General features: G+C 35.5%; 1 protein-coding gene across 1 annotated transcript in view; it reads left to right on the top strand.

The window, feature by feature from the left end:
* The window catches only part of LOC110103214 (clustered mitochondria protein), a 93,426-nt gene extending 82,074 nt beyond the window's left edge, over positions 1-11,352 (top strand). Inside the window, exons 20-29 of the mRNA XM_020831826.2 lie at positions 3,657-3,812; positions 3,895-3,963; positions 4,587-4,745; positions 4,838-4,894; positions 5,210-5,250; positions 5,622-5,741; positions 8,758-9,067; positions 9,271-9,378; positions 10,661-10,732; positions 10,814-11,352. Of these exons, the coding sequence (XP_020687485.1) occupies positions 3,657-3,812; positions 3,895-3,963; positions 4,587-4,745; positions 4,838-4,894; positions 5,210-5,250; positions 5,622-5,741; positions 8,758-9,067; positions 9,271-9,378; positions 10,661-10,732; positions 10,814-11,236 (1,515 nt within the window). The 3' untranslated portion in view covers positions 11,237-11,352. The remainder of the gene's footprint in view (positions 1-3,656; positions 3,813-3,894; positions 3,964-4,586; positions 4,746-4,837; positions 4,895-5,209; positions 5,251-5,621; positions 5,742-8,757; positions 9,068-9,270; positions 9,379-10,660; positions 10,733-10,813) is intronic.
* Positions 11,353-11,358: the final 6 nt, after the last annotated feature.

The following is an 11,358-nucleotide window of genomic DNA, read 5'->3' as shown; positions in this document are numbered from 1 at the left end:
AGGGCTGTGTTGTTGTTTGTAAGTTGTCGTCATAGTTTTTTTTACTTGTTTAGTTTAAATTGAAATGTAAGAGTTTGTTCTTCCCTATTTTGTTCATCCCTCTTTTCTCGTCTTTTCTCAATTTCGTCGATAGAAGTCCGTCGTCTTTTTTGTGGGCGAAGGGTATAGGCTCCCTATATCCTCTTGCCCGCATCAGAATTTAAAGGAAGGTTGCTTCTGACCTAATATGATTATAAACAAAGTTATAATAATGTTAATCAATGAAATTAACTATTAACCCTAAATATCTATGCCATTATTACATATGTAGTGAAATTATTTGTTTAATGACATCTCTCTGGGAAGGTCTCATCAAATATGTCAGTCTCCTGCATCAGAATTTAAAGGAAGGTTGCTTCTGACCTAATATGATTATAAACAAAGTTATAATAATGTTAATCAATGAAATTAACTATTAACCCTAAATATCTATGCCATTATTACATATGTAGTGAAATTATTTGTTTAATGACATCTCTCTGGGAAGGTCTCATCAAATATGTCAGTCTCCTATACTAGCTTGAATCAGGCTCATTTTTATGCCTTTTTAGGCTAATTTCTACTTATGACGGAATCTCTCTTATTTTTTATTTGCATTTATTTCTTTAAGATTTTATTTTTCTTTTTGGATAGGAATATATTTAAATTTGAATGTTTTTTTTTAATTTACTTTATTCTTTTTTCTTATAACCTTATTTCTATATTTAGGGAACCTTGATGTGTAATTAATTGACTGATTGATGATAAATGAAATTTGATTATTTATAAGATCAATAGAGTGCTTCTAAGATCTAATTTATGTACTCAGATTATTTACTTGGAATCATGACAACATTTGTTAATTTCCTTACCACACTTCAATAAATTTATACAAGTTTTGGATATAACCTTGTTTCAAATGAACACTCTTGATGAAAGAATATACACCATCCCTAAATATGCAAGAGTCACTTGCTTGACAGATTGTTTGACTTATGGCTTTAATTTATTCTTATTCCAGCAAATAATACTTCACATGCCCCCGATTTAAAAGATTTGGGTTGAGTTGAGTTATTTTGGTTAAGCTGAACATGACCCGAATAATAATTGGATCCGTAATGCATACTCGAATATGGCCTGAATAGTAATCGGGTTAATTCAAAGCTGAATTTTTTTAGTTGGGTCATTTATGAACATCCCCAAAGTTGATTGGTATTTCTTCCAATGTTGTCTCTTGATTATTTAGAATTGTAAGGGTCTTAGCCATCTCAATTCACTCACTCCTTAGTTTTAGATCTATAACCATTCTCTTATGCCAAAATAATTCAGAAATCTGTTTGTATAGTATTCGTGTTTAAGGCTCTAAGTCATTTCAAGTGATTGGGAGAATATCCTTGGGTGTCGTGGAATGTAAGGGTGTGTCCCTTTCCAAAATATTTGGGGTTATGGGATTTATGCTTGCCAGCCTAGCTATCAAAGGCAATAAGATATTCGCAAAGATTCTTATATTCTTTTAGGTATCCTATTAAGTGGTTCTATTAACAATTGGAAAAGAAAGCCTTAGACAATGGAGCTTAGGATTGACACAACTAGGGAAAATGATAACTAAGAGACCAAAGATTTCTCCTTAAGCGTTGTAGGCGAATCCGTGGTTGACCTCAGGGTCAGCCATGCACTAACGGTAGAGGGGAGGAGGGAGTTCATCTTCTCTTCTTGCTTTAAAACTCATGGAAATTTGAGGTGTCCAAGAGAGATGGAAAGGGATGTAGAGAGGAGGAGAGAGTTTGTAAAGGGATTTAAAAGCTTCCAAAATAAGTCATGTAATTTAGGAAGGGGAATAATAAATCAAATCTAATTTAATTTTAAATTTGACTTAGATTTATGCACTTTCCTAAATTAGGAATTGTAAATAAGGAAAGTATTTGAAATTCAAATTTGAATTTCAAATAATAATAATTCCTTTCCTTCCTTGCTTGAATTAATTTAGGAAAGCAAAAATGATGATTGAAATCATCAGTATGGAGGTGGCTATGGGGGTGGGCCGGCGGCAATGGGGAAGGGGAGAGGTTGGCTTCGTGTAGGAGAATGGAAGGGGATTTTGAGCCGGCGGGTGGAGAGGGTTTGGAGGTGATGTTGGGGTGAGGTTGGGGGTGTTGGGGTGGGCCGATGGGCGGGAGAAGAAGGGGTCGGGTGGTGTGGAAAAAGGGGAAGAGAAGAAGTTTGGGAAAAAATCAAGAGCGCACCCGCAGGGGCTGTTGTGTACTTTGTTTGAGCCTCTCCTAGGCTTCTCCTCTCTCGAGTGCACACACAAGAAGAAGAAGACAAATATGAAATTTTCATTTAATCATTCATTAAGCTCTTACAAAGCACAAGACTGCTATATATAGGTCTCAATCACAAAGAAAAGAAAAAGGACTCAAATGCCCTTGGGGCTATAATAAGAACTCACTACCCATAGGGGTAAACTATGAAAACTGAAATACAAAAATAAATAAAACATAAAATAAATCAGAAGTAAAGATTTTGAATTGTAACCGTCGATCTACGATTCCTTCGCTGGTACACATGTTAGCTATGTTGCACCGATACGGATACGGCGACACGGATACGAAACGATACGGATACGGGACACGTCAATTCTTAAAAATATAGGATACGGGTACGGCGCGGACACGACATTATAATTTATAAATCATACATAAAAATTAAGAAAACAATCATAACATAATATTTGAAATTACAAAAAAAAAACATCATTTGTAGCCTTATAGCTTATAAAATCAAAATATAAGAAAGCATTAAATGTCTAGTACAACAAAAAAAGCATAAACATAAATTATCTAGCACATGAAATTTAAACTATTTAATAAAAGGAATGATATGATTAGCTTCTTCATTGGTTTGTCTTTGAACTTTTATATCATCTTCAATAAATATCATAGCTTCTAATTCAGGCTCATGAAGTGAAAGATTAGTAATTTCTAATATTCTCATATCATCAAGAGACTCAAATCCATCTCGGAAATGAGAGAACCTTGTTCGCAGCCCCGGAAGTAAATACAATGCGTCTTTTTTTGGATTTTTTTTTTGTTTTTTCAACGGACGCGCGTATCGGATACGCGTGTCCTTTTGAAATTAAATAGTATTTTAATTGGATACGGCTTTGGTGTATCCGACACGTATCGGTGGCGTATTGGAGGTGTATCCGTGTATCGGTGTATCGGATACAGCACGCCTTCATAAATAGGTGTATCGGTGCAACATAGCATGTCAGAATCTTTGAGTGATGTCCTCATCAGATTCAGTTCATTTGTAGCCCTAGTCCTCAAGCCGCAGAAGTTAGAAAAATGATAAAGCCACAAGAAGAGCTGAAGATGCTATATCTCGGATGTATTAATTTATTTTTATTTCATGTACTTAATTATGTTTAAGGAAAAAGTTCTTTGGAAGCATTCATTTTATTTTCCTACTTCGTCAGCTAAGTTTAATATTTTCAGGATTATTCGTCTCTGTTCATCTGATTTGGTTCTAAACAATAGACTGTTGAATTATGGCTGTTTGCATAGTTCTTTTTTTGACACATAAAATATTTACAATTTTTTTTTAAGTGTTCACATCACATTTTTCTTGTAATCCAGGATCAAGCATACCAACACTCATCTAAAAAATCTGGTAAGGGGCAAATGAAATGGAGCCAATGCCCATCTCCTATAAAAGTTCATTCATCCCAAACACATTTAAACTCTGAAGAACTTTGGTCTTCTATTCAGGAATTTGCAAGATTTAAATATCAGGTATCATATATCTTGATTTTATTTGAAGAGATTGTATAAAAAAACGTTTACTTTTGACTCAGGTATTTTTCATTTACTGCAGTTTGAATTGCCAGATGATGCAAAGTTACGTGTTAGAAAGATCTCGGTTATCCGAAATTTGTGCCAAAAGGTATTAGAATTGTTGAGAGCAAATATTTTCATTATGATCATGTTTAATTGATTTTACTTTTCTTTCCAATTGAAGATCCACGTGTATCTTGTTTTTTCTTTCATAAAACTTTCAATAAAAAAGTTTTCGTATGTTTTATTCCTTATTTTATTATCGTTTGTTTTCTAAAATTGTTGAAATCAGATTTCAGCCAAGGCTTTTCCTAAATTTCTGCAAGCACTTCCTATCACTGTTCTCATATGAATGAAGACGGCCATGGTCTCAATGGTTAAGCTGCACTTATTATCACTTGAGATCTCATTTGAATCATGGCACCATCCTCTTGCTAAATCTAAGATTTTGGCTGCACATATTTTTGATCACCCACACATCTCACAATTGGTCGAGCCTTGTGCACTGATTATGCCTCGCTGCAATTATTTTTTTGTGAAGCTCTATAATCGATACAGTAGTTGAGGCAATTTAAGGTTCATGTTTTGAGTTGAGCTTACTAAATGAAAATGGATTGAATGATTGGAATATTAGGCGTGATAGCCTAAAATTTCATTGTCATTTAAAAACCATTTCTCAATTGACGCTTCTTTCATAAATACATTATTTTTTACATTATGCTATTATAACAGGTAGGAATATCAATTGCAGCACGAAAATATGATCTCGAAGCTGGCTCACCCTTTCAGACTCTAGATATCCTTAATCTCCTACCAGTTGTCAAGCATTCTGTTCCATTGTGTTTAGAGGCTAAGAATCTAATAGAAGCAGGAAAAGCTAGATTGTCTGAGGTAAAAATGATAAACTTACTGTCATTTTAAAATATTTTTCTGAAGAAGGATTACTTTATTTTTTGATGTTACCTGATATTCTTGTTCTTTAGGGAACACTAAATGAGGCCTATACCTTTTTTTCTGAAGCATTTTCAGTACTTCAACAGGTAATATAGTTTGTTTATTCCATTTCCTTTTGTGTCTTTATATATTTGGGAAAATGATAAAAAAATTCCCTTGACTCTTTATAAAGGACTAAAATGGTCTCAAGCTATATGAAAGGATCATCTTGGTCCTTTAAGTCCTTAAAGAGGAAAAGTCCTATGGTGGGATTATTTTGGTTCCACTTTAAGGAGTTGAGCCACTAAAATAATCTTTTAATATAGTTGGGAATTATTTTGATCTTTTATAATAAGTCAATGAACCATTTTGGTCATTTTATCCTATCTATTTATACTGAATATTGTTCAATCATTACTTAGGTTACAGGTCCTATGCATAGAGAGGTTGCCAATTGTTGCCGGTAATTATTGTTTTTCTCTTATGTTTTTGCCTGATTCAGAATGACGACTATATATAATTTTAAGTAGAATTGTGATTTATCTTTCAAGCATTTTATTGTTTGATGCCTAACATTCACCACTGCTTCTAAACAATTGCACATGAAAATGCACATTTTGATATGCATGTTCATAAAGAAGTTGAATTGGATTGTTGGAGCAGATGCTTTCATAAAGATTATGTTTGGGATTAAGTTTTGAATCATTCAAATCACATTCACTTTTCATTTTCATTTCTTCTGTACGTTGTTAATCTCTAAGCCCTTGTTGCAAGAAATTGCTTACTGTAATTGAGCTCTCCTATGTTTACATGCTATATATTTCTCTATTTCAGGTATCTTGCAATGGTTCTATATCATGCAGGTGACATGAAAGGAGCAATCACCCAGCAACACAAGGAGCTGATTATAAATGAACGGTGTCTGGGTCTTGATCACCCTGACACTGCTCACAGGTATCTTGCCATTCTCAGTAGGCCTTTTTTTCATGACAACTCTTGAACTATGCATGTTACTTCTCTGGTACCTGGATATTTTGTTTGATATATTACTTTGGTTTGGTTTATAAGATTTTTTTGTTTGAAAAATGTAGTAGGTATTATATAGATTCACATTTAAAAGTTTCAAAAGATATATGCTGGAGTTTTTTTACAATGAGATAGTTTGTTGTAGCATGTGTTTGTGATGGGGACATCAGATTAGCATGGAAAGTTTATCAGAGACGTGGCCGCCGATCTACGGCCACGATCGAGTCTTTATATTTCTGAGTCATTGGTGTATTTTATTATTCATGCATTTTGTTATTTGCTTAGGTGTGTTTTATTATTTCCCGTTGTACCCCTCTTATGAGAGTTGTTGTATGTAAGCCCAAAGGGCATTTGTGTTTTTTTTTTGAGTCATTTTTATGAGGCTATTTAAAGCCCCACTTTGTTCTATTTTGGTTAATTAATGATTGATTATGATATTTTCTTCTTGAATGAGTTTGTGAGAACTTGTGAGTTCTAATGGAGAGAGATCCCTAGGAGAGGGAGATTTGCGCACCACCCACCAATCTTGGAGACGGCCGGGTTCATGGTCTTCGTATTAACCTTATCCTCCTCATTTTCCCCCATTGCCGGCCAACTTCCCTCCCCACCCCGAAATCCCCTTACTCTCATCAAGCTCACGGCAAGACACCCCACCCGAACCCTTCTTCCTCCCCTCCTCAGCAACCCCACGGCCATTTTCCCACCCAACCCCCATAGAGCCGCCAGCCACCACTTCAAAACCCGCCGGCCACCTCCACTTCATCCACCCCTAGAAGTTTCCTAATTTATGTTTGACAAAATTGGGAAGAAATTGAAATTCAAATTCAATTGATTTGAAATTAAAAAAAAAAACTTTCCTAATTCGTTAATACTATTTTAGGAAACTTCTTGAATACACGCCAATTTAAATTTTGAATGAGAAAGGATTTAATCAAAACTTTCCTATCTCATGAATTTAAATTAGGAAGATCCATTAACTCCCCAAATTCCCTCCCCTCTCCCCTTGGATGCCGCCGGCCCAACCTTGTCCTATTGGCTTGATTTATTAATTACTTCCTAATCTCCCTTCTTGGCTTTAGGAAATAATTTTAAATCTCCCCAATCCCACTTAGCCGAAATTCCCTCTCTCATTTTTCTGAAATTAATTTCCTAATCTAGGAAATTTAATTTGGGAAATCAAAGCCCCATCTCTCATCTACCCGCCGCCCCGCGCCCCCCCGTCTTGGCCGCCTCTCCAACCTCTCCTGGCCCGTATACTGATTTCACTCTTCAACTCTCTTCTCAAACTCCTTGGACCTTGAGTATTCTTCCGTCTAAGACTGCAGCCATAAAGTTTCCTACAGCCAGTACTGTTCTTCCAGTGACCTGAAGCTTCCAAGTTGCTGTTTTACCAAAGCAAACTGCTGTCCAGCAATTCCTGCTGGACTAGTTTCGCTACAGCACCATTAAAGGACCTCTCCTCGTCATACAATCCTGTCCAAAGTCAAAACAGAGAATTCACGTATGAATGGCGGATCCGGACACTGATTACGGCATAACTTGGGACGAAGACGGCTACGTGGACATCCTACAATCTACCTTCTTCGACGTGAACCCAAGAGTTGATTTCACCGTTGAAGATTATTTAGAGTGTACATTGATATACTTGGTTGAGGCTATCGACGAACATTTTGAAGGCATCGAGTGGAGGATCTCCACCTCTCCCTAACGAAGGTTTTCTTTTTTCTTTTTCCTTGCATCTTATTCCTTTTAGTCTAAATTCTCGTTGGTTGATTGCAGTCACGACGGACTCTTCCAACTGCTCTTGCTTAAGCTTAGTAATTGTAGGATTTGAGCGCACTTTCAATGCATCCTAATTCTCATTATTAGATTAGGGATTAATTTGAAAACTACTACTACGTGTTGTGTTATTTTTGTTTCTATTTATTTTGGAAGTTTCAAACTCTCAACATGTGATTTAAGCTTAATCGGATAACCACTGATTGTTTTATTTCGTTGTTCGAATTTGCCCGTAATTTTATTCTTGAATTATTCTAATCATAAGTTGTGCAAGTCCAAATGAATTAAGCATTGCATCCGTAGTCTTGCATCAGTTTGTTTATTTACACCTGTTGGTTATAATTCTTTCTTACGAGCTCTTCAAAACTGTGTATGCACCTATGAAAAAGATATGCATATGACCGTTTGACAATTTTATTTTGTGTATTCACTTGAATTAGCTTATATAATAATTGTATTTGCATTCACTTAATTAATATTGTAAATGTTTTTTTAATGGACAAATAAGATAACAGTTTTTCCCACACGATGACTTCTCGGAATTCATCATCAAGGATTTCTAAATCCTAGTAACAATTTCTGATAGGCCAGTTCAGGCTGAGCCGGCCCAAGGGCCGGCTTAGCAATTCTATAGAAGGCGGAAACAGTCCGCCTCCCCTCATCTTTTCAGCCCAATGGGTGGGCCCCACTCGTTCGCTTGAATTCAAATTGAAAAGGAGGCAGCTAGGCCTTGGAGGGAAATTAGATTAGGAAAACTTTTGTATTAAAGTGCATGAGCAGATTAGGAGGGATTTTGTTTTGATTGATTGGAATTAGAGTTTATTGGTGACTTGGGCTCTAGACTCTAGAGATTTGGGAGAGACGATCCTCCTCTCAAATTGAGGATCTCTTGTATCTTTTGCTTTGTGCTTGTTCGCTTTGTTTTCTATAAGATTTGTTATCATTTGATTGTTCTTCCACCATAATTACTCTGTTTTTCTCGCTATTTTACTGATTATTATTAGGTTGCTTGCGAACTCAAGTAAATCCGATAGGATTACTTGCGAACTCAAGTATTTCCTATCAATTTCATATCCCATATTCATCTTGTTCACGTTTCATACCCCTGATATATTATTCAATTCACCATGTCACTAACCATTTGTACTAATCTGTTAAATTTCAGCTATGGAAATATGGCTTTATTTTACCATGGTCTTAATCAGACTCAGCTGGCTCTGAGACATATGTCCCGAACACTGCTCCTCCTAGGCATCTCTGCAGGGCCTGACCATCCAGATGTTGCCGCAACGTTTATAAATGTTGCCATGATGTACCAAGATCTTGGGAAGATGGATACCGCTCTTCGGTACCTACAAGAAGCATTGAAAAAGAATGAACGGCTTCTTGGTTCAGATCATATCCAAACCGCAGTTTGTTATCATGCACTTGCCATTGCATTCAACTGCATGGGTGCTTACAAACTTTCTATTCAGGCATGCACCTAACTCACGGTAACGCATTTTACATCACATATTTTTATGTATAAGGTTTCGTTTGGGATGGCTTTCTTGATGCTTTTTTAAGCAACTTTCTAGTATAAAAATTTAAATTTTGTACTAGAAAAGTGATTTAAGAAGCAACAAGAAAGCTGTCCCAAACGAAGCCTAAATCTAATGACATTTGTACGGCTATGCAGCATGAAAAGAAAACTTATGATATACTGGTTAAACAACTTGGGGAGGATGATTCAAGAGCGCGTGATTCTGATAATTGGATAAAGACATTCAAAATGCGTGAGGCACAGGTATTCTTACATGTGGGAGTTTGGTGATTAAATGCAGTTTACGATGTTAGAAGATTCACCTCATACTAGTAATGAGTACTGATGGTATTGAAATAAGTTTCTTTGTTGCCCATTTGCAAAAAAAATGTAAATAGCCAAATTGCTTTGTACATTGGACTTAGTATTTGGCAGGATAAATTATTGGGAAATTTACATATATATCACTTTATAACATCTTATTTATATATCTAACACCTAAAACGTTAATATTACATGCATACCACCCTATATTATTTTAATATCAAATATACCACTTATATTTCTTTCCTACCACTCATATATTTTATTTCTACCACTCATATTTGATATGAAAATAAACTATGGGTGATATTTATGTAATATTAAAATTTTAGGTGTTAAATATGTAAATAGAATAGTATTAAGTGGTATGTATGTAAATCTTCCTAAATTATTACGTGCGGTGTCCGGACTATAATAAAAATGTGACATGTGTTTTTGTACTCAGTGTGTATATTATGTATATAAGTTTGCACACACTATGCACATAATTTTGTAATTTGTATATAATATGTACAATTGTACACACTGTGTACAAGGACACGTGTCATGTTTTTATTGGAATCTGAACATAACCAGACTCCGCACGTAATAATTTCTCATTTGGTAGGGAACGTAATAAAGCACTTTATGGTACTTTGCACCCAAAAAAAATTACACTTTCACTTTACGTATTAGTTAATTATTGTAATATAAGATAATGTTTGGGACAATTTTCTTACTAATTTTTAAAGTAGTTTTTTAGTATAAAAATTTTAGTATTCTAAATTTTTGTATTAAAAAATTATTTTAAAGAGTAGTAAAAAATTGTTTCAAACGAAGCCTTAATGTGCTTGAGCACTTAAAGCAATTTGCTCATAAGTTTTAGTTTGCACATTAGTTCCTAATCTGGTATAAGTAACTGAAAATCTATAGTTATCATTAGAAAAGCAGAAAGAAAATCTTGCGTACTGCGAAATAGACATTATGTTATTACGTACAGGTACTGTAAATTTCTAGATCAGACTACTGTATTTTTTTGATTCCCACTATATATTTTTAGTTGCGATCCACATTTTATTTTTTCAATGGACTACAGAGAGTTTGAAATTTATAGTTTTAAAATACTAGACCGCTTTGCGGATAAATTGGATGAAGGCAAAAAAAGTGTCCACGCTTCTCCCTTATCATAATGTTTAAACAAAAGCCCACAAAACCATGCTCACACCTCTTTTTCCCCCTTCAGGCTAACGCGCAGAAGCAAAAAGGACAGGTAGTGAATTCATCTTCTGCCCAGAAAGCAATTGATATCTTAAAGGTAGTTTCTACTATGACTTCTCTACTGCTACCTTAAATATTTCTGTTATCTACTTCATATACTTTAATGTAATTTCTACAGGCAAATCCCAACCTGATTCAAGCATTCCAGGCCGCCGGTGGAGTAAACACTTCATCCATGGATAGATCCATCAATGCAGCTCTAGTCGGCGAGGGTTTCCCTCGAGCTCGAGGTGTCGACGAACGAGCAGCTCGAGCTGCAGCCGAAGTTCGCAAGAAAGCTGCAGCAAAAGGCCTTCTTGGGCGTCCAAATGGTAGTCCAGTTCAAACAATGCCGTGGAACCAATTCCTCACCATTCTCAACAACTCTGTAGTAGCTTCACCTGCTTCAGAAGCTCAGCCTAATAACGATGCTCCAAGTGCGGATAAATCAAATGGAACCAGTGAAGGCCAGAAGGTGAATCAGGCTCCTGCTGGCTTAGGAACCGGATTGGCTTCCTTGAATTCGAAGAAACAAAAGCAAAAAGCCAAAGCTCAGGCCTGAAAGATCTTCTTACAGAACCATCTGCGTATATATTGACCTGATATCAGCTTTTTAGAAATCAGTACTTCGATTCGTTAATAAGTGGCCACCTGAGTTTTTTTTTTTTTTTTAAATTATTTTTT

Source organism: Dendrobium catenatum, unplaced genomic scaffold (genome assembly GCF_001605985.2).
Source record: "Dendrobium catenatum unplaced genomic scaffold, ASM160598v2 fragScaff_scaffold_1117, whole genome shotgun sequence".
Lineage (NCBI taxonomy): Eukaryota > Viridiplantae > Streptophyta > Magnoliopsida > Asparagales > Orchidaceae > Dendrobium > Dendrobium catenatum.
This window is presented reverse-complemented; position numbering and strand designations above follow the sequence as displayed.